Source organism: Camelus dromedarius, chromosome 13, assembly GCF_036321535.1.
Source record: "Camelus dromedarius isolate mCamDro1 chromosome 13, mCamDro1.pat, whole genome shotgun sequence".
In the NCBI taxonomy this organism is placed as follows: domain Eukaryota; kingdom Metazoa; phylum Chordata; class Mammalia; order Artiodactyla; family Camelidae; genus Camelus; species Camelus dromedarius.
Window position 1 is genome coordinate 61407970 of NC_087448.1, and position 25254 is coordinate 61433223.

General features: G+C 34.9%; 1 protein-coding gene across 7 annotated transcripts in view; it reads right to left on the bottom strand.

The window, feature by feature from the left end:
* Positions 1-25254, bottom strand: part of NBEA (neurobeachin) — a 536299-nt gene that overhangs the window by 59301 nt on the left and 451744 nt on the right. For all 7 annotated transcript variants that reach the window (XM_031465874.2, XM_064493205.1, XM_064493203.1 and 4 more), the window contains 2 exons: positions 14328-14468; positions 6076-6195 (listed from right to left, as the gene is read on the bottom strand). In XM_031465874.2, coding sequence (XP_031321734.2) covers positions 6076-6195; positions 14328-14468 — 261 coding nt within the window. The remainder of the gene's footprint in view (positions 1-6075; positions 6196-14327; positions 14469-25254) is intronic.

Consider the following 25254-nt stretch of genomic DNA (forward strand, 5'->3'; position numbering starts at 1 on the left):
ACCTTATAGACGAACACTGAGGCACAGAGAGGGTAAGTAATTTTCTAACAACTACACTGCAAATACGTAGTAAAGCCAGAAATCAAACCTAAACACTTAAAAGACAGGGACCTCGCTCTTACATTTTCTGTTTTTCCTTTTGAAGCAGCAACCTAGTCACTCTACATGACTTCATTATTTTAATTTTCTGCACAGTAATCCTTCTTTTCTTTTCTTTAAATTTATTTATGCTCCTGTGTCTCACTGCAGTGTAAATCCCATGACAGTAGCAATCTTGTCTATCTTGCTCACTTGCTCACCACTCACTTGCTCACAGAATGGGGCTTGACATAGAAACAAGTACTCAGTACATATTTGTGAAATGAAAAAATGAATCGATCATTGCTATATACTTATTGCATCCTGAATTTCAGGCATGAGATAGTGATAAAAAAATATTGAAGGCTATGGTTTTCAAACTGTGTTAGTTAAAGGAGAGTTACTTCAGGGCTACCAGTTGAAGTTGCAGTGAAGGGGGAGGCTGGCAGGCTGGCAGTTTCAGGATTGTCCCTTCTACCAGGGAAGTGCTACTTTCTGTGCACTGGAATCAAATAGTCCTGAACTGAAATCCAGAATTCTTGCTAGCTTGGCAAGTTTCTTAAGCTTTAATCCCCATAAAGGGATTCCAAGAATCTTAGAAGCATTATAAAGGGCATCCTAATCACAGCCTGAAGTAGGGAGGACCCTGTCCTGGAAGAGCTTGTGAGCACGAGTTTTTTGTGATAGTGAACAATAATGTTATCATGGGAAATCCACATATTTTTAAAGTTTCTGTATGAACTTGGGCAAAGGAGGCCTTGGCCTTGACTTTCTATGATGAGGAAGCATGTGGGGAAAAGCTACTCAGTGATTGCTGTGTACCTTCCGTACTGCCCACTTTTTGAACAGAGAGTATGTTGAGGTTTACCTGTTTCTGTCTTACCACTGGGTGCTGAATATACATGGGGCAGATAACTTGTCTTTTTAGCCTCCAGGTCTCCAAATTAGGAATTTATGCACCTTGTCTGTATCTGGACCTGTTATAGATTGTGAGATACTAGATTTTGAGCCTGATACAATAATGTGGGGAACAAGCTGAGTACATTTTGCTTGTAGGAGGAATGTGAATTGTGACCAGAGAGCAGACTTGAGTAGATTGTTTCCAAAGATGACCATGCAATCCCTGCAACTTCCATGTCCTTTTGAAATGTGCCACTTGCCACTCATGTCATCGGGGAGTGGAGTCCATTTCTCCTCTCTCTTAATTTGGGCTGGCCCTGAGACTTGCCTTGACCAGGAGAATGCCGTGGAGGTAACACTATGTGACTTCCAAGCCTAGGCGTTAACTGGTTTTGCAGCTCTCACTTTTTTATCCTCTTGGTAGGCAGGCACCTTGAAAACAAATTGTGATGATCTTCCCAGAAAGACTACAGAGAGAGAGAGGACCAGCCAGTCTGCAGCTGTTCCAGCCACTGGTGCTAGGGCACTGGACGTGTGAATGAAGTCATTCTGAATCTTTCAGACCCAGACAGGCCTCTCCAGTTGACCCCATATTGATCGGAGACAAGCTGTACCTGATGTACCTTATTCTGATTGCAGAACCCTGAGAAAATAAATGGTTGTTTCTTTTTTTAAACCACAAGTTTCTGGGGTGGTTTGTATACAGCAGTAAATAACTAGAGTATAACTTGATTGGTCAATTATTCCAAACTAGTCAATGTGGATCTGATTGTGAGATCATGAGAATTAAAGCAGCGAAACATCCAATTGATAAAGCCCCAAAAAGAACTGAATAGCTCTCAGGGCTAGCTCTGGCTTCCTCTTTACTTGCTGTGTGAACCTAGGCCAGTCATTCAATATCTGTGAACCTCCTTTACAGAACAGGGGTAATGATCACTATCTCAGGGGCTGTTTTGAGAACCATATCAAATAACCAAGAAAAAAGCAGGTTTGAAAACTGTTGACAATTATTCAAGAAGAATGAATTCCACTATTATAACTTATAAGTGTGTTCCTACAGAGGAACTTCAGGCACTAGCTTGCTATTTAATATAATAGCTCTTGGGTTTACTCTCTTCCCATTGATAGATTTCTGTTAATCAGCTTCTCTTTAAGGAAAGAGTCCCAAGTAGTTTAAAATTTCCTAAATGGAAAACAGTGCAGACACCACATATTATTAAAGAAATGGCAAGATAAATATTATTAACAGGCGTTTTGTGTCTGTAAATGTGATTTCTAGTTTATTTTAACAGCTATAGCAAAACCCCACAGTACAGTTAATAGTATTATACGCGTTCCGTCAACAATAAGAAAATATCCTCAAACACAATTTCTAATTTACAAGCTTATGACAAGTTCAAGCTGCTGAGAAATTGGACTTGAAAGTATGTCTTAGAATGATAGAAGACCACTATTAACACTATCATAATTGTATACCTATTGCATCAAATCTGACATTTCAGTTTAATATATTTTGCTCAGAGAGCATACCATTTTATGGCTTCCTAGTGAAATCAAATCCAACCCAGACGTTTTCACTTTTCTAATATAATTCACTGCAAGGTTTTAAAGCTGCCATCTCTTTTCTTCCTTTTTTCAAAAGATTGATGCCCTGGCATTCGTTAATGCCACAAGAGCTCATAATGGGTCAATGAGTCAGTGGCGAGCACCTCCATTAACTGTATTAATTTACACTATGTCACCTTAATGACATTTTGTCACAGCTACCTTTTCTGACATCTACATAGCTATTCAAAAGTAATATAACAACTTTTGAAGGCATTAAGGAAAATTAGCATAAGAACTTCAGTGAGTTGAATGTCATTGTTACCAAGACGATGCTAGAGGAGAAAAATAAAAAAATAAAATAAAGTAAAAACCAACTGGTCTGACTTAACTCGGGAGACCTCTCTCCTGAAAGGTCATTTCACCAACACTCCTGCTCTGCCCAGCTTGAATTCATTATCACAGGAACAGACTGACGTTAACAAAGAGAGACAATAAAACCATCTATTCTGGTCTAGTTCCCTCTTACATGAGAACTTACCTGACAAAGTTAGTAGATATTGCAGAGAGAGTTTTCTTCAGAAATATAAAAACATTCCATTAAAAGTATGTATCAAATGCTTTAACAGCTTAGGATAAGAAATCAAAAGCTTAGGTTTTAACACACAGTAAAACCGCTATTACTCTTGGTACCACATTCTTCCCTGCTAAATCAGGTATTATTGTAGAGGGAAAAGATACTGTACCTGTTAATCAATATTTTTAAACATGAATTTAGAAAATCTCAATTTTAAAACCATCAGGATTACCCAAAACTTTTAACATTCCCTCAATGATGACCCCCAAATCCTGATACTATATAGAGAAAGAATGATGTGTTTGGACACACACACACACAACCACAAAAACATAACTGAAACACAGCAAAGCTGAAAGACTGAGAAATCATACTTGCAATGCAACTTCCTGCAATTTCAGAAAAGAAAGATCTTTTTCACGTTGATAAGACAAAGACATATGACCCAATTGAAAAACAGGCAAAAGATATGAGCAAGCTAACAGGTCAATAATTATAGGGAAAATGCTCAGCTTCACCCATAATTAATGAAATGCAAGTCAAAACAAAGACAACTCCATTTTCCACTCACCAGATTTGTACAAATTACACTGTTTATAATACAAGTGATGGTTGGAGGGTAGGGAAGGAGGCATCCTTTCACACACTGCTGTAGGGAGTGAATTAGCAGCTTTGGGAATGATGGTTTGGCAATATCTTTCAAAATTAAAGATGTATATAGCCCTTGAGTCACCAGTCCCATTAACAGGAATTATCTTTTACATATACACACAAATTTCCTCAAGATGTCTATGGAAGGATGTTTACAGCAGCCTTGTGTTTAACAATAACAAGCAGAGAGAAAGACAAACTATCCATCAATAAAAGATTGTGTAAATAAATTATTGTATATATATATACACACACACACACACAATGTATAGCCTTCAAAAAGAAGGGGTCTACATGGGAGGATATTCAAGGTATGTCATCACAGAATATGAAAAGTTCAGGGTGGTGGTGGGAGAGAACTGAAAACGAGAACAATCCATGCAATATCAGGCTGAGGAAGCGAGTGTCTTGCGAACTAACTAAGGGGGTAATCTGGAGGGTTGGTGCCTGTTTGTATTAAGTACAGCTGCCTGGGATTTAAAAATAAAAATCTCCCAAGTTAGTGACAGCCGCACTGGTCTCTGTCCTTGATGATGTGCTCCCAAGAGCCGAAGAAACACAAGTAGTAACAAAGTGTTAATGTTTCTGAAAAGTTTCAGAACAGGGAAACTGCTGGGAGAGATTTGGGAAAAGCCTGGGATGGACATCAGTCATCAGAGACTGACACTGGCAAGGTATCTGGTGATCAGAAGCATCAATAACGTTCTCAGGATAGAAAGTACAGCCTGAAACTCTGTCTGCATACGTAAATCAGGATGACTGACTGTCGCACGTGTGGGCTTGTGGGGGTGAGTCTTTGAATTAAGCTGAAAAACCAAGTTTCTGTTTTGTGATGATGTCGAGAGTGAACAGGCATTTTCACTTGAAAGAGTTGGATATAATCCGGATACAGCTCAGAATTAAGATATAATCTTACATATGATAGGAAGCCTTAAAATACAGATGAGACTAGTTAATTCACATACGAAATATTTATTGAATGCTTTTTAAGAACACTGTGCTAATTCTAGAAGCCTACGGACTCCTTATTTTCTGTTAATTCTTAAATAAGAAATGGACCCCCTCCTTGATTTCACTGGTACTAAATGAGTTTAAATGATGGTTTATGGATCTTTTAGAGTTTCATTCCTCAGTGAAGTTATAAGTTGATTAGGAGAAAAATACGGGCCTTAAGAGTTTTACACAGTAAGAATGCATGTTAAATTATCTTATTTCCAAGTGTGAATACATTGCATGTATAAATTAATATTTATTTATGCAAACTTTGATGGCGATGGAAAAAACACATAGATATGCTTACACACTTGGATTAATTTCCTTTGTTTTTTGCTTTGAAAAAGAACAGAATAAAGGTTGTATTCATCCAATTTCTTACACTTCAACAACACTGTAACTGCCTTTTAAAAATGTTTGTAATAGCTCAGCATAAATATGTAAATGACAATTTTGACTTTAATTCATTGCCTTTTGTTGGATTAAGACCCTAAATGAAATGATACCATGACATTTGTATATTCAATACTATGAGTGGCAGTGATGGGAAAAAGCTGAAGAAAAGGGATTAAAATCAGAAACACATATACCTACGTAATAACCTGATCATAACATTTTTCTTAACAGGAAAAAATGGGAAAAATGAGAAAACAAACGTATTTCATTGTTTTGAAAACAACCACTTTTAAAAACAAAAGCCCAAATAAACGAATAACAAATCTTTATATTTAACAATAGTTAAGTAGTACCAACTGTAAAATTCACTCTGCTCTCAAGCTGTTCCTGGATATTGTGTGTGTGTTGGTTTAATCTAATGTGTATTGTTGCGTATTATCCCCAGGCATAGTCAAGTAAAAGCTAAGGCTGTACAGAAAAGCCTACATTTTAAATGGGTCTTGTCATTAATGCTTTATTAATTGCCCCAGGCTACGTAAACCCAAAGCTGGGCAAGCTATAACAATATGACACATTAAGGTCAAATCCAATTCCTGCTGTGTTTTATGGAATGGGCCAAATATTGAGTTAACAGCAGGAAAGGCAATTTATGGGTTTTTCTTTCCATCTCCTGATTATTCGATCTAAATTAGTTAGGAATTTTTTGAAATAAGAAAAACACCTTAACTGAACAATATAAAAGAATCCTGAATCATTTTCTGCGCGGCTCAAAATTCTTTCCCTTAGTTTTCTTTTAGGTGAGATGCACCACGTAACCTTAAAAGACGACGGACCAGAGCTGCAGAATAAAATGTCTTATATACCTGTTTAATTGAAACAAATCAAAATTTGACATATTTTGAAATTAACAAATATCAACAAATAAAAGAGCCCACCTTTACATCTGAAGTATCTCTCTGACTAGTTCTCCAAGACCTCGCGACTGATGAGAAGGTTCGATTAGGATGGTCAAATTTTCCGTCATTTGCATTGAGGAAGAAGGTTGTGAAAGGTTCCTAAACAAAAACAAAAGCAAAAACAAACAACCAAACAAAAAGAATTAAGGATATGACTCTTCTGAACACAATTGCTCTTGTTCCTTTGTAAAGTATGACTTTAAAATAAAAAAAACCCTTCTGAGGCAGAAACGGTGCAGGGTCCTGGAAGGATGCCCACACTAAGGAGTCAGGGGGTACTGGTCTGGGCCTGTCTGGGCGACTGGGTCACCTGTCACTCTGCAACCTTGGCAGATCATTTTGCTTCTTGGCCTTTAGTCTTCTGATTTGTAAAACGATGGTGACTTTATGATAAATGATTTTGCATGATTGTCAATATATAATTTAGAGTTTCTTTCTCATAACTAAGGCCATACATAGTAACACTGTAATAAGAAAAAGTTTAAACTACTTAATTTATCTTAAAAGAGCCTGAATGATCTAGAATCTGCTAAACTCTCATCTCTTACCGTCCTTAGCCCTCTACCCCCTCAATCCTGACTTGGTTAAGTTCTTTTTACCCTTTAAGTCTCAGCCAAGATGTAATTTTCTCTGAAAGGCTGTCCTTGATCTGCCAAGCTCTCCAGGGTGCTCAAATAGCAACAGGTATTTCCTCAAACACACCACTGAAGCATCTGTCACACTGTTGCTGACTTCTAACCTATTTTCCCCACTGCATGAAGAGGTTCCACATCTAACATATTCTCTGTTTGATGTCCAGCACTTAGAATAACTACCTCCTGGTACATAGAAGTTGCTTGATATATAATCTACTGAAGGAATGAATGAAATAAAGTTAGCATAAATCAGACTAGACAAACTCTAGTCCTTTTAGTTTTCTGTGACTATCACCTTACGATAACATGGTATAAATATTACCTTATGATAACACGGCATCTGTCACTGAGTATATGTTCCCATAGCAGGAAACCTAGGAAAATAACTTTATTACAGGGTCCTTATGCATTTCATTTTAATGCTTTTTCTGTAGTTTTTATGTTAGGAGAGAGGCATTATTTCTGATGTCATTAAGTTTGCCTCCAAATTTAAAAAGGATTAAATAACTGTCATTCTTACTAAGGATTTCTTAGAAAACATCAAGTATAACAAAGATGAACGTATATTTCCTTTCCCATGGTTCAATCCTTCTCCCTTAAGTCTAGGACAAATGATGTGTCACTCCTAGGTTCAATAATGCTAAGAAATCTTTCCTAAATATTTACTTTTTTTTCTTTAATATGTAAACTGTTCATTCTTTTATATCCATACAACATTATTTTGCCTTTTTAAACTACTCTTTTTGCCACTAGTCGTGAGGTCCAGCTGACAGGCAATAGCTACAAAAATTCATCTTCTCAGTATCTTCCTGAAATTCAGTGTGGCTAGATGTCATCAACTTTGTAAGTTTGTAATGTATCATCAACTTTCATGTTTAGTGTTGAATGACAGAAAAGTATGATGAAAGAGATGAGATGAAGGATGACGTAACACTATTCAGGTAAGTGGGGCATTACTGACTTACCTGAAACTCAGATATGCATCCAGGAAGTTCATACTGTTGTTTAAGATTTTAAGTGATACGAGAGACAAACAGATGTCACCAAAATTAAGTTAGAAAAAAATTATGAGATGTCTTTCACTAATTAATTTGCTTTGTAGATTTTTGACTCACTATTGAACATAAGGTAGTTCATGCAGTATATCTTATCATACTAAAGTAAATTAAAATAACAATTTTAGAAGTAGCAAGGGTAAATCGAATGAAATATGGCAGATCTTGGTGGAACCATTTACCTTTCTCAGGCTAGTTACTTAACCTCAGGTAAGGAGTGGTGTTAAGTAACTGTATCTCAGTTCCTTCATCTACTTAATTGGGAATGACAATACGTTGGGGGTAATTATGGGAATTAAATAAGATAAAATTATTTTGAGAAAGCTTGAAGTATCTTACCCAACACAGAGTTATGAAGATGGCTACCAGCCTCACATACTATATCAAGTATTCACTGCTGGGCTCCACCCCAGACTACCAGTTGGCTAGACCCCCAACCAGACTCTAAGGTCTTTAGGTCTTATTGACCCCTCTATCCTTAGTACCAAGCACAGTGCTTGGTTCATAGTTAGTATTTAATAAATTTCTGTTGAACATACCTAAACATAGAAGGTACTGTTGGGAGAAGGGGTGTGGTTGGATAGGAGTAAGATACAGTTTTTCTTGTCAGTTCTTAACCACTAGTTTGACCAAAAAGTTGCATCTTCAGAATCTACTTCTTCATTATTCTAGGATGCTGATGACATTTATTTATTCTCTGTAGTTGGTAGGCAGAGAACAATTTAGAGGGACCAGACTTGTCACCATGATTTTTACCCTATTAAATAGATGTGAGTAAAGACCTATTCATACATGCAAAGTCTTACTTCTTATCATCAGCCATTAAAAGCTGATCTTTACCTCAATCTAAATGATAAAATCCTTCCTTAGTTTTCATGCCTTAATGAAGGCTTGCCAAGAAAAGTGCAGATGGGCACAGAAAGTAAATCTGAAATTGAAGAATTACTATTTCTGGTCGTGAAGTTTATGAATTTGGTGGTACCTAAAAGCAGAGAATATTGGAGAATTCCAGAGTTAACTGTTTTATGTAGCTTTTAAAAAGATCTGATTAACAGCTGTTTTAGAGTCCCCAAATTACTTTACTGACACATACTCTCACTATTCCTGAAGGCCTCCAGCTGCTACAGTGGTAGAGAACTAATAGAAATGGATAACCTATTTGTTTATAAGTGGGTATTGATCTTGCAAGCTCTGATTACTGTGGAGATTACTTTTTTCCATGTATCTTCCTATTACCTTCAAGGCATATGCAAAGACTTTCTGTTGCATTTGACTCATGCCTGACTAACACAGAGGGTCAAGTGCTATATTAAGTTTAAGAAACTTTTATATTTATTCACCTGACATATGTTGATAAATCGTTTCCTCTGTGTACATTACCACATTAGATATTTTATCATTCTACTAGAAGAGCTTTTGGCTTAGGAGATAAGATAGACAAATACATAAATATTAAACAGAAATTTCAGAAATTAAAATACTTACACTCAGTGGGCTTTTAAGAACTTCAGGTTAGGCCCTGCAGTATGAATGAATGTTGATGGCAGACTTCCCTCTCCTGACTAGATCTACCCCAGCCTTCGGACCCTGAGTGTTATTCATCCTGGGCAATCAAAACCCGTGCCTCCGACCCTCTTCTCGTTGGCCAACGCCTTTATTCTTCTGTCTTTTATGACTTTGGCTCAGTCATCTCATAAGACTCTCTTCTTACATCCCTCTCCCCTTATAGTTTTCTTCTTTTCTTTCTCTTCATTTCATTTGAAACAACTCCATCCATGAGTGACAGGTAGTGCTTGGGACATAACTTTATTAAACAAAAGATGTAAACTTTGAAGCATTATGAAGCATAATAAAGACTAATGGGATGGGAAGTAAGAATTACTGAGCACCTTTCTATGCTCAGCACCTCATTATCTCAGTTCACTCAATCCTCACCATTATCCTTCTAGTAGGTATTAATCATTCCTGTTTTATACCTGAGAAGGATCACATTCTAGGAAATAGAGGAACCATTATTTCTACCATGCTTAGTCTAACTTCAGAAGTTTATTTTGCTTTTAAAAGAGACCAGAAGTATCTTTTAGAATCTTCAGAAAGTCTCCATTAACCTATGTACCTACTATACACCAGTCCCTTGGTTGAGAATCTTTCATCTTCTAAGTAAACATGCATTGTCCATAAGCATCAGTGAACAAGAGAAACACGACCACAATATTTCATATTCAACAGCATTATCTTTTCCTTTTAATTACAACACCTGCAAAAGTGTTTCTACTGTTTTTTTTCCATTACAAATATATACTGTCAAAGATCTATTATGGTTTAAACAGGCTCTTGGGTAGGCTTTCAAAGCAATCTATAATTTATAAAGTCCCAGATTCTAAACAACTGATTTATAAATTAACTTTTGCTGTACAACCTACTTAACTTCCTAAGAACTATGATCAAATGTTTGACAAATTTTGAATCGGTATTTTGAATATACTGAATTTGGAAGGTGAATAGGTTACTAAAGATGTAAAGGTCAGAGAGTTAAGATTTAATTACTTTTGTGTATATGTTATATATTCAGGGTAGGATTTAAAGCAAAAACATTCCAAGTAAAATGTGTTCTTTTATACTAGTTAATATCTGAAGAAACTCTATAAACTCTGCTATGATAGTTTATTCATCATTTGTCCAATGGCAGCTAGCAAAGAAACAGCCTTTTCAGAGTCTTGTAATTTAGACAAGTGACTCACCGGTAGTGTGTCTAAAATAATATTTTTAATTTAAAGTAATGAGGTATGTAGTTAATTCGCATTTTAAATCAATTATTATTATTGTCATACTAAATATATTGACTGAAACTCACAATGCGTTTGAAGGCTTTGGGTCTAAAAGGTTTGAAAGGTAAAGGGCAGATACTTATTTTAATCTGTATTTTGTTTTTATGAACAAATTCTTAGTGACAGAAATTTTAATGCATTTTCTACTTCATAAACTCCTTGGGATGGGAGTGAGGAAATCACAATTCCCTGGGCCATTAGGTTAAACGCTTAGTAAGCTATTAGCCCACGATACTTCTATTTATAACAGCATGACATAAGATGACATAAGACGTGTTGGCTAAATGAATCCCTATAAAAGCAATCCTATAGATCTGTTCTGTCAATAGAGTGGCCACCGGCCATGTGTGACTACTGAGTACTTGGAATAGAGCTAGTGCAAACTGAATTCTGGATTTCAGAGAATTAATACCTAAAACATCTAAAATACCTCACTAATAATCATTCTGTTGATTACATGTTGAAATCATAACATTTTGGATATACTGGGCTTTTTTTTCTCCTTTACTGAAGTATAATTGCTATATACTATTATATGTTACAGGCATACAACATAGTGACTTATAGTTTTATACTCCATTTATAGTTATTATAAAATATTGGCTATATTTTATGATATGCATGTGTTGTACAATATATCCTTGTAGCTTGTTTTGTACTTAATAGTTTGTACCTCTTACTTCCCTACCCCTGTGTTGCCCCTCCCCGCTTCCTAACAAATATATTTATAAAACTCATCTCACCTTTTTCTTTTTACTCTTAAATGTGACTACTAGAACGTTTAAATTACATACGTAAGTGGCTTGCATTAAATTTCTACACAGCACCACACAGACAATACTAAAAGGGCATGTGTGGGATAAATATGATAGCATTTCTGTCCTGCCCTTTAGAGTTTCAAATTTGTATTCCTTTTCACTGCAATAGGTCATCAACTTAGGGGTGAATTATGATTTATTACTTATAAAATGTTTAACTCATCAGGGATAGGAGAGTGTTCATGTAAATCAAGTTGCTGATAACAAGTATATGAACTCACACTTGAATTCTTATAAATCTAACTTCAGACTAATTTAATTACACAAAATCCATTGAATACCATTTTCTATATTTATATATAAATATAAACAAACAAACAAACAAATAAAAAATATACATATATAGCATGTAACCCACTTGATAATGTTTTTAAGAAATGGTTCTGACTTTTTTAATCCCCTAAAAACCCGAGAAAGGTGTCTTACACCCCTTGACCATGCTGGCTCACTATAGCAGTGATTGTTTTTTGCTTTTAGTTTTCTTGCCAGTATCTTTGTGAGAGCAAATGAAATAAGAACATACTTTATGCCCATGGTAAAGGACATCAGCTGTTTCAGATCCTGACTGGGAAATTTTTGTATTTAGTTTTGACCTGTGGCTGAAACTACAGGAGAGAAGCTATAAAGTTCTCTTTATGTACGTGTGTCTATAATTGAGAAACGCCTTTACCTCTTGCATGAGTGTGAAGTATTTTTTTTATCTGGAGTTTATTCCAACCCATAAACTACAGGGGCTCTGCTCTGATTGGCTTATAATGGTAAACAGGCATTTATATAAATCTAATATCCCCCCAGATTAACATAAAATAAATAGAACCTCTCATTCTTTAAAAGTGCTAAAGTTAAAAAATACTTCCTAAGAAACTGCTAGCTCAGAAACATTTTTATAAAAGAATCCAAGTTGACATAATTAAGGTGAGTTTCTGAACAAATCAGACCAGTAACTTTTGCCTAAAAAAGAAAGTTTTATGTCATTTCCTTTCGTTTACAGAGTTTTTTTTTTTTTTAAATAAGATTTCAGTTTGTTTTCTCACAGGGTAGCTAATCTAAACTTCTTTGATTTCTTATGTTGGTTTGGGATTATGAAAAATATAAAATATATGTTCAATTAAACTGAATCATAATTCTGACAGTTTTTTGGATACCAGTAATTGATATCAGTGATTTTTCAAGTTACCTAAAACATAACACATACCGCACATTGGCAGTAAGTTCAGTTTCTCTCCACTGTGGAGAGAATGCTTGAGGAAGACCTCCAAACCAAAGCTGTCATTCAGGCAGTGGGAAAAAGTACCTTGAAAAGCAGGAGGTGCCCTCCTGTGTATGCACGTTTTCATGGATGCTGCTTATCAATGTGTTTCTGAGGCAAAAAAGCCCCATGCAGCAGAGTGGTCTGAAGTCTATTTTGGTAATAGGCGAAAATATTGATGGGATTGATTTAGAAACCTGATTTAGCATTCTATAATACTTCTCAGTTGCTTACAGTTTGACAAAAACCAGACCATCTGACTCCAGTAGTTGCTCTCAACTAGGCTGGATCGGAGAAAGCAAGACAAAAGGCAAACAGATTTGCTAAGAGCTTTTGCCATATTCTAGATGAGAAATAATGCGAACCTGAACTAAGGAAGTGCCAGCATTAACAGAGAAAAGGAGATGGACTGTAGCTGGTAGGACCTATTTCCTGTGATGTCGGATTGGATTTAAGGGGCTGATAACCTAGAGAAAATATCTAGGTCAGGTAACTGGGTGCGAGATCAAGCCGATCATTTAGGTAAGAAATCGGTAGGAACCCCGGCAGGAGGGAGAGGAGGAGTTCATTTTGGAAATGGTCTTTACGGTATTATGAGACGTCCAGGTAGAAAAATCCAGTGGGATATAGACATAAACAAACAAACAAACAAGACCTAGGTCAGGAGTCCAAGAGAAACGTCTGCAACAAAGATAGAAGCTGGAAGTCATTAGTTTTTAACCGAATGACAGAGTCCAGATTAAAGGACATGGAAAAATCCTTAGGAATCGAAATACTGAGGAAGAAGACATCTGAGCATGAGACTGCGCAGGACAGTGAGCATGATAGGAGGGAAACCGGAAGAGGATATTGTCAGAGGAGCCACAAGAGGGAAGAATTTCAAGTAGGAGGAAGCGAGCAATGGTGCCAAATGCTTCAGATACATCATGGTAAGAAGTGGGAAGCTCTGTCACACGACCTTTGACCTCTACAGGGACAACTCAGTAAAGTGATGGGTGTGGAACCTAAGTCAACCAGGCCAAAGATCGCATGGGAGGTGATGAAGTAGAGACAAGCAGAGCAGAGCAGCACACTTGCCAACGCGGGGGGAGACATGGGAAGTCACTGCAGAGTGGGCGGGAGCTGCAAGTTGTGCGTATGTACATACATTATGTATGTATGTATGTATGTATGTATGTATGTATGTATGTATGTATTTAAAAGATTGAAGAGACTTGGATATAGTTATGTTTCAGGAGAAAGAGAAAGTAAATGAAACTAGTCTTCAAAACCATTTAGAAAACTGTTTTTAAAATATACCATCCAAGATGCAAGGTTGAGAGGGCTGAGGAGACTGCCAGCCTGTGACAGTGGGAAAGGAAACTTCAGATATTAAGGATGCACTCCAGGACTTTGGTTCCTTTTATAACTGGTTCAGGTTTAAGAAACTAACAATAATCTACCTTTCTAACCCGACTTTGCAAATAAGACAACTCATTAACAAAAAGGATTCAGGTTCTGCTAGAGGTTGGAATCTCTCATTTCTACTTCACTGGCCTCTAATCTTTGTTTAAAACAAATAGCAAGTATACTTGATTTTTATTTAATTTACTTATGTTAAATACTTTAAGATTTAAGGCAAACCACAACTTGATGAAGACACTCACAATTCGAACAAGCCAGGATAAGGTGGACGTTGCTGTTGAATAATGTGTGTTATAATGGTAGGGTGGACTTTGATCATCTTCCCACGTCTCGTAACGCTCTGCGTAAAACACAGCTCTCTTTGGGTTCAAAGCACCAATTGGCTGAAAAAAAGAAAAAGCAGCATTCTGTTTAATACAGTCATATTAGCTTTTCTACAGTATGACTCTTTACCTGAAAGTATTTACTGTTAATTCGTTTAATTATAGAACATAAAGAACTTATTTTGTATTACATTTTTATCTAGTTCGGTTCTGATACTGCAGTCAAATGCTCTACCACTGAGCTATACCCCTTCTGCTTGGCTCTGATACTGATATTTGATTTTGATAACCACTACACTTGCTAAAAATCACTGAAGATGATTATTTATGTATGCAAGGTTTCTAGGTTTTACTGAAAGTTTCAGTAAAGTAGATTACAGAGATGATCTAGTATAAACCGTTAAGGCAAAATCAGTATTTGATGTTATTTTCCTGTCTACTTAATCACAACCATAATGAACATTTAGCTTGATCACAGCAAATACAGTGAGGAGAAAGTGAAGCAGTTGACCACATGACAGTCACTTTGGAGAAAACCTTGTCTTAATAGCCTGTCACCCAGAGTGTGAAACACAACAATCACTCATATGGAAACCCTGTCGGAATGTTAATCCCACTCTGTCATTATACAGATGATGTAATATCCTTTTTATGAAGTTAAACTGCAAACCTAAGGCTCATGGGAATAATCCAGACAATTCAGATTCCCTGGGAAGCATTCCGCTAAGGCCACCAAGCCTTGTTCCATCAATTCCATCACACCACCATTATAACATTAATCCCTTTAGCTGAGCATACAGTAAAATGCTCAGGATACAATATATGTATTTTTTTTTCAATAAAGCATGTCTTAGTTGAATCATTGTCTCAAACTTCCAGCACACATCATTAAGAATTTCTAGCATATAGTCCTCATGATTTCAAACAGCAAATTGCCTTAGCTTAGGTTTTTGTCTGATTTTGGTTTAATGACATATGGAATACATTCATATGATACCTAATAGCAACATTATTTTGTTTTGGAAGGCATACTACAAAAAATAAATGTTTCTGTAGAAAACAAAAGATGAATACTAAACATAATATATAATCCCTTTACTTCAAAATTTAATATTACTAGTTAGCTATGAAGTTCCCCCAAGGCTTAATTTTAACATGAGAAGTAGTAGAAAATTAGTGTTTCAATGAGACAAATAATATTACACAAGAGAGAAAGATTCATTTATAAATTGCTTGCAAGCTTTTTCTTTTGGTCCCAGGGGACTAATTCAAACAATACAATGATGTCAGCAATTGTTAGTACTTTCCATGATAAACTCTTATTTGCAAATATTCTTATTCTAAATATTAAAAGTATTTACAAATTATGTTAATTTTCCTTAAACTTAATTATGACTTAACAAAGACTAAATTATTGAATTACTTAATTTTTTAAAACTTTGGTTTAAATGTATTTTTAAATATTCTAAGGCTTAAACTTTATTCTGTGTTAAATGTCACTGATCATTTTTCAAATGTTATTACTTGCATATAAAAAGGCAATGTGATTTCATTAAATGTCACATAAAATGTTAATAATATTTAAAACAAATACATAATTACTTTTTTGGTAAAAGAATAATTACTATAATGAAATGAATGTGAGTTCTGTTACTGGATTGATATAGTAAGTTTTTCATTTAAAATGGCCTACATATTTTATACTTTTCTACATGAGCAGGTATTTGCTCTTCTAACTCAATATTATTAAGTAAATTTTTTCAAAGCATTTAAAATGTTTAGTGCTTCATTCTGTGCTGAATACGCTCGAAGATCCTTCACATGCATAAAATGTCTGCACAATCCCTCAGGACTGCCCTTACCTGATATTGCTTGTTCTGTAAGACCTCACAAAACCAAAACCCCAAAAAGGGCCTCATGGCCCTTTCTCTTAATCTTTTCCAGGCTTCTCCTAAACTACTGGAAAAGGGATAAAATAAATATTTACAGTTTTTATTTTACTCAAGTTTCATCAAAGTCATTTTATTGGAGTGTTTTACAGAATAACACATTGTAGGAAACAGCTGCCCTGTATTAAAGTCTATGTATGCCTCCAAGAGTAACTCCTTAAAATACATGTCTAATTTTGAATTTTTATCTAGTGCATTTAAAAATAAATTTTATAAAACAAATGTAAATAACTTGGTTTGTATTCAATATTTTTCTATTATTTTGATCTGATCAAGAAGCAATAAATCATTCAAAGGAAAAATTCTAAAAAATACCTATTTGGGAAGTGAGAGTTACATCACAGATGACATCTTTCCTTATGAGATCCAAATAGATGTAATATCTAACCATCTACCTACCTATCTTATCTCCTACCTACCCTAGTAATTAATCATCCACCTATCTACTTAACCTACATATAAACTGATAAGGTTATAAGTTTGTTACTATTTTAAAAACTGAGCAAATAATACAATGTCAATACCATCTGGATTTAGTAAATAAATAAGGTAGAATTCTGGCAAAAAAACACTAAAACTACACTTAATGAAATTTATATTTATTTTGTTGCAATCTTTTTTAGTTTTTATTTTAATTACTGTAGCAATAATCAGTTTCATTTTCATTTTCGCTAAAACAGTAGGCTTTTAGACACAGCCACCTCTGTACTTTCAAAGGTTCCCACGTGAAGAGTGTAACTGCAGGTTTAGAACTTGCTATTGGATTTGTTGTTATTTTGTCCTTGTGAGTTTGTATGTTACAAGTTGACACTAACAGGTAACAGAAAATGATGCAGATAGCAATGCAAAATTAAAAAAAAATTCTACCTTTACAATGCTTTATCATTATAATTCAATTTCTAAAACTGCTATAAAGCTTATATAGATTGCAAAAAGCTCTATTTTCAACATAAAATTGATGGAAAATTACATGTGTAACATTACTATATCTACATCAAACTACTGAATTTATTGAAGAAATGATGTTGAGGATTTTCTGTTATCAGCTGATTTCTCCTTTTCGAATACAAATACATTTGTCTCTGCCTTAAATACCACAAATAGCTTTGTTTTCCTGATAAACTGTGATTTTATTATATGGAACAAAAATCCTGATAGATATTTATGGAGATTTACATTATATTAAAGGTTCTGAGAAATATTATTGTAAACAGCATTATTTCTGTTCACTCCAGTGTTTATCTGTCTGTCTGTCTATCTATCTATCTATTTTTACTAGACCCTCATTCTTCCTTTTGTTTTCCTGTTAACATGCAATAGAATTAGTGTTCCTTGTTATGTCCTTTGAAAAATTCTGGTTAGAATCATAGTTCATATTTTTGAGTGCTAAGTTTTTCTTTGGTTTCATTTTCCTATTTTCTTTCCCTTTCTGTTCTCTTAGTTTTGATCTATCAATGTTTTTCTATTTAATAAAACCATCCACGTTTTATCAAGTCTTTTCTATGGGATAGGTATATAAATTAAATAAAATAGGTAAAAAATGAGCAATAGAAATTATTTAAAAATACTTATTGGGTAAATGGTACTATATGAGACACTAAAAGGACTCTAGAAAATATCAAAGTCTGAGCATAGAGTTGGATTGATTTGAATAAATAAACAAAAAATAAATGTGGACTGATCAGAGATATGGGCAATGCCATTAAAATAGATTAAAAACTGTAAGAATAAAAAGAGTTTTCAAGGAAAAATCAAAGGTCCGATTAAATTAATAACACTGAATTCTAGCATATCAAAAAACTTGAAACTATGATATTCATGGCACTGGGATTCTATTTATATACATATAATGTTTAAGAGTTCACTATTGCTGCTGCAACTGCTAATGATACTAGATATTTGTGTAAGATATTGTCCACAGCCATTTTCTAGATTGATTTTCAAAAGTCTGTGAGGCAGACACAGCATTCATTATGAACCTAATTTCATGACGAGGAAACAGGAGGTACACCTGAGTCTCTGCTCTTTCCACAACACTGCACTGCTTTTTCATTGCTAAATATGAAATTCTGAACCTATGTCATTTTTTTCTTCTATAACTGCCTACAAGATTCTTCATCCATCATGGATCCTCAGAAATGGAACGAACTTTACAGGTTCAGCTCTCTTACGTTTTAGATAAGGGTAATGAAGAAAAGGAAAATCAAATCAAGATCACAGTGCTGGTTGATGGCTACACACGTTACAGAACCAGCTGAGGCTTTGTACAGCTGCTTAATTTGTTTGACTTCTAAGGATTGCTTTTAGTTAGTTCAACACCCACTACCTCTGAGCTTCTAAAATATCTAAGTTATCTTGTTATCTTGCATTATAATAACAAGGGCTTGGAAATCCTTAGAAGATGCTTCAAGAATTCTTGCCTTTCTTGTTTTTTCAGTCATGAGCTACCTATCGTCATTCTTAAAATCCTCAGTTATGACAATACAGAAATCATACCTACAGATGCTTCTGTGCTCAAGTAAATTCCCTGCTTCTCTTCTTATCTGACTGGGGAATTTCAACTCATTCCTCTGGAAGCAGCTCAAATACCATCTGTGAAGCTCTACATGTCACCATCTGGTGATAGTTAGGCAAGTTTATAACTTTTTTTATCCAGTAGACAAACCCTTCAAGGGAAAGCCCTACATTTTGTTCATCTCTGTACCCTCAGTATCTGGCTCTTTTTAGATGCATCATAAATCCTGAATGAATGAAGACTGATTGATCTGATAGTATAATACTCTAAATTTCCACGTGGAAATTTTAGACAACATTTTTAGGCAAAATCAAAAGACAACACGATGAAAAATATTTATAGCACATAAGATAAAAGGCTAGTTTCCTTAAAAAAAAAAGAGCTCTTACTATTCAATAAGAAACTAAGAAATGTTCTAATTAAATAAATGAGCAAATGAGATGTATAGGGAATTCACAGAAAAAAGAATGCAGATTTCCAACATGTGTAGAAAAAAAATTACCAGCTCATACAAGGTACTGGGTATCTTGTTTTTCTGTTGAGCATCCATTATTCCTTCTTCCTTTATGAACCACTCCTTCTCTACTCTTGGTCTACCTGGTTAGGGTGGGCTGAGTCTATCTATTTTCAGACCTTTTTGGTAGACATGTGATCCAGACCTGTCAGTCAGCATATTCTATTCAAATGGCCACGAATATCGTTACAGAAATGAGTATGTGATTCTCGTTATTCCAATGAAACCTTGCTGAGACAACCTGGGAAAGAAGCATTCTCTGTGTCTGGTGGGGTTACAAAGGCATCACTGCTATAACATAGGGAAGCCTGCCTGAGAATGATGCCAGTGCAGAAAAGTAACAGCGATGTGGCATCCTATGACACTGGTGAGCCCTTGGATCCAGTTTTCCTGAACTGACCCATCCCTGTATTTCTCAGTTATATGAGCCAGAACAACTTTATATTTCAAATTAAACCAGTTTAAGTTGATTTCCTGTAACTTACAACCAAAGATCAGAAGTACACTCAAAATGTGAAAAAAAATTATTTTTATTCATTAGATTATCAAAAATGATTAAGTTTCACAATATTCAGTGTTGGCCAGGGTATAGCAAAACATGACATCTCATGATGCTGTTGGTAGGAATCCAGTTGGTATGAATTTCTTGTGGTAATACTTTTTACAAAATGCATGTTTTTGATCTAGCAATTCCTTTTTGAGGAATTTACAAAATGGAAAGAATAAAATACAGGGATACTTTCACAGACTTGCTTGAAAAGGCAAACAAAAACTGGAAGTAGTTTAAATTTCCAATAGGGAACTGGTTACATAAATGATGATACATCCACAGTACTGTATATTATTCCACTAATCAAAAAGGCTGGTTAGAAAAAATTCCAAGATAAATTGCTCTTATAAATATTGAGTACCTACTATGTGTCAAAAATTGTGCTAGACCTTAGAATAAGACAAACGAGGTTGCTGTTCTCATGAAGTTTGCATTCAAATGCATGTGTGTGTGTTTGTGCATTTAAGTGTTTGTGTATATGTCTGACTGCCTGCCTGTAGAGACAGAGACAGACAAAATCTAAATAAACAATTTGGTAAATGAGAAAATACCAGAGATAAGTGCTCTACTGACAATTAAAACAGTAACAGGATAGCAGCAACTGGGTGATAGGGAAGGCATCTCTCAAGAACCTCTGGGAGAGACATGAATGACCAGAGAAAGCCAGTCATAAGAAATTCTGGAGTAAGAGAATTCAAGACAGAGAAAAGCTAGTGCAAAGGCTCGAAGGGGGACCTGTGACATGTTCAAGGAACAGAAAGAAAAGCAGTGTGACCTGAGCATAACAGACAAGTAGAAGACTTTATGAGACGAGGTGAGAAAGCAGGTATTGTTATATCATATGGCTTTGTAGACCAGAGTGATGAAATACATTTTATGGTAAGTGCAGTGGAAAGTCACTGAATGGTTTTAAGCAGGAGAGAAACACGATCCGAGTTAGGCTTTAGAAAGGTGCCTCCATGGTTCTGTGGAGAATGGATTATAGATAACATTAAATTATCATGACTAGTACCAGGATTGAAAAAAGTCAGTTGCAAAAACAGCATCATTTAGCATTATCAATGTTTTTTTAAAAATCCTATGGTATATATGTAATATATTTTTGCTTAAATATTGAGAAAAAATCTTGAAGAGTATACATGAAACTACAACAATAGTTGTCTCTGGGGAGTGAAAATAATGAAGATTTTTAGTTTTCTGTCACCCTTTTATTTACTGTTTGGTTAAGTATTTGGCTTATCACATGTATATAATTTTAGATGGCTCTTAAAATTATATGATCCAGAAATACCTTTCAAATGTGAACATTGCACCTTTCATAAATTTTAATAAATTATAATAACTTTGTATTTTAAATAGAAAACAATAAAGATCATATATTTCCAAATATAAATTCCTTTCATCCATCTTCACTGATATTTGCATATATAAACCATATATCAAAACTTTAAATGAAAATATAAAGAAAAACGACAAATTCAGAAGGTGGGATATTCTAAAGGAGAACTGGCATGGTTTCTTCAATCAGTCAGTATAATGGGAAAAAAAAGGGTAGTGGTTAGGAACTATTCTAGCCTAAAGGACACTTAAGAGACATAAGAATCAAACATACTGTGTCATCATGGGACTTAATGAAAATTTAAAGCTTTTGTATAGCAAAGGAAACCATCAACAAAATGAAAAGACAACCTTTGGAATGAGAGAAAATATTTGCAAATGGCATAACTAATAAGGGGTTAACAGCCAACATACATAAACAGTTCATACAAATCAATATCAAAAAGAAAACACCTCAATTAAAAAATAGGCAGAAGATCTGAAAAGACATTTTTCCAAAGAACACATACAGATGGCCAAGAGGCACATGAAAAGATGCTCAACATCGTTAACCACCAAAGAAATGCAAATCAAAACCACAGTGAGATATCACTTTATACCTATCAGAATGGCCATCATCAAAAAGACCACAAATAATAAGTGTTGACAAGGATGTGGAGAAAAGGGAATCCTTGTTCACAGTTGCTGGGAATGTAAGCTGGTGCAGCCACTATGGAAAACAGTATGGAGATTCCTCAGAAAACTGAAAATGAAAGTAACACATGATCCAGCAATTCCACTCCTGGGTATACATCCAAGGAAAATGAGAACACTAATTTGAAAAGATACATGCACCCCAATGTTCACTGCAGCATTATTTACAATAGCCAAGATATGAAAGCAACCTAAGTGTCCATTAACAGATGAATGGATAATGAAGATGTAGTACTTGGATGGAATACTACTCAGCCATAAAAAGAATGAAAATTTTCTCATTTGCAACATCACAGATGAACCTGGAGGGTATTATGCTTAGTGAAAAAAGTCAGACAGAAAAAAACAAATACTGTATGTTATCACTTATACGTGGAATCTAAAAAATAAAACAAAAGAGTGAATGTAACAAAACAGAAACAGACTCATACATACAGAGAACAAATTAATGGTTACAAATTAACAGTGAGGAGAGGGAAGCAGGAGGGACAAGATAGTTGTAGGGGAGTAATAGGTACAAACTACTATGTATAAAGTAAATAAACTACAAGAATATATTGTACAGCACAAGGAATATAGCCAATATTTTTATGAGAACTTTAAATGGAATATAATCTATAAAAACTTTGATTCACTATGGTGTATACTTGAAACTAATATAATTTTGTATATCAACTATACTTCAATAAAAAAGGAAAAATAAAAAAATGCTTATTTAAAAGAAATGTACTGTGTGATCTTTGACTGAATCCTGGCTTGAACAAACCAATTTTTAAAAACATACGGCAGGTAACTGAGAAAACTTATTATGGGTACAGTGTTAGATAATATTAGAAAATTGCCATAAGTTTTGTTAGGTGTGATGATGGTATTTCATTTATGCAGGAAAATGCTTTTTTCATACTAAAGGATTTAGGGATAAAGTATGATAATTTTAATTTACCTTAAAACACTTCAGTAAAACAAACCAAAAAAGCTAAAATGTTAATAATTATAATATCTAGATATTGAGTAAGTGGGTAATAATTCTTGTTGGTGCTTTTCTTCTGAAAATTTTTACAATTAAAAAGTCAAAATAAAGTGGAACGTAAGAACAAAGAAAACTCTTTCAAATTCCAACTAAAACATAAGGTGCTTCAGTTCTAGGTTGTTCTTGTTGGTGAGAAGGCTTTTAACTTGGAAATTTGTGTTTGTAGAATGTGTGAAAATTTTGTTCTTTTAAATAAATTAAACCTCCCCTCTGCAACTTTACGCACACTATTAATTTGCTTAATATGGATTTTCAGCATCAGGTGAACTTCTGCTAATCATAACACAATTTCCACATGTATCCTTAATAAATGAAACCTGAAGTAAAGAAGCACGAAGAAAAGAAAGTTTGTATTTTTATATAAATCGTGTATTTATATTTTGTTTATATTTTACTGGCTATATAATTGAGTATATTTCTTTTTATACTTTTTCACTGAGTGAATAAACACAATTAATTAGATTATGAAGAAAGATAAACTTTGAGCCAAAGTGGCATTTTGTATCTTGTAACAACCTCTAATGAAAAAAATATGAAAACGAAGATATGTATATATATATGCATGACTGGGACATTGTACTGTACACCAGAAACTGACACATTGTAATTACTGTACTTCAATTAAAAAAAGACCAAAGTGGTATTCTGATAAGCAAAATTTAGGATGACAGTCATAGGTAAATGGGACAGAAGTCTGCCTCTTCTGCTCATATCTGACGTGACTGTCCTTAGGGAAGGGCATATAGGAAAGGTGAAGGGAATCTAGAAGATAAGCCAATCACTAGGCTTCTAAAAAATAATATATTCTACCTACCTATGGTAGAGAAATAACAGGTAACAAACGAAAGGAAATACAACCAGTGCAATTCATCAGAGTTGTGAGGATAAAATGAGAAAATCTATGTACGATGCTTAGCACAACGTCTAGCATAATAACAAGTCAAATGTTGGCTGTTATTGTTCTCATTATCCTAGAATTATTTATAAGAAAATTGGTTTTAAATATCTTAGTGAGAAGTAACCGTTTTTACATAAAAACAATGGAGATATAAATAAAATATCTTAAATCTTCTCGTGTCAGTTCTAAAAGCTTTCTAAGTGTTAAGTAGCAGGATAATGAGCCTATGCCATCAGTTTCAAGATCGTCTCTACCGAACACTTTGTTTCTGCTGGGAGCAAGGTTAAAAGAGACTGACTTCAGCCTAATTTTGCCACAATAATGCTATACTTTCGGTGTGTCACGGGGCTGGTGAAATAGAAGCACGTGGGGCAGGCTCTCTTCTCCTTCCCCAGGAGTATTCTCCCAAGAGCACACGCGAGGAAAGCGCTCCCGTTCTTCCCAGTTCCTTCTTTAGCAGCTCAACGTTTGTCAAAGTGGGACAAGCTGCGGTATTTTCATCCCTCTAGCCCTCTTTCTGAAAGGCTGGGACGCTTGGCTAAGTGGGAAGACACGAGAAAAGAAGCTAAGCAGACACTGCAGACAGGAAAAGCAGGACTGGTTCAGGACTTCTGTGTAAGTCCTCTAAGCTCCCTGCCACCCTGTTGTGTGTCTCCAACAAACACCAGTGGAGAAAAAAATCAAACAAATAAAAAAAAATCTCACTATTTCTGGTTACCACAGAGAATGTGAATCAACTTCTTCCTTTGCACTTTTGATTAGAGACAAAAGAGCATAAAATACCCTTGGGGAAACAAAAAAATGACTGTAAACCCCTACAGGTAGGGGCTAGTTCTTACTGTTTTTCTCTCCAGTGCCTGGCACAGAGTAGGTGTGCAATAAATGCTTGTGTAATGAAAGAACAAGGGAAAGAGAGAATACACTTGCTAATTTAAATAAGTCCAGTCCTGAAACTGGTGCCCTTCTGCACTTCCCCCTTGCAATTATACCCTCGGCTGGGATTATTCCATGAGTTTAAGACAGTACCCAGATGCTGCCACTAATACCTTGTCTTAAAATAGTACTTATCCTCTGCACTGCAACAGAAGCCAGATTAACAAAAATGATTTTCAAATTGCATTGTATGTTGAGGAGACCCTCAACATACATTTAGAAAAAAATTTCATATTTAGTAGGATTTTTGGCAGATGGTAAATAATTAAATTTAGACATTCACATTTTGTCTTCTAATAAATTTTGTGTCATCATAGTTAGCAACCAAGGCACTTAGTAGTTTTGCCCATTTTTCACATTTTGTTGCTGAAACTCGAGCACTAGGTAGATTATATACTGAAGTAAATCAAACTAATTTCATTTTAG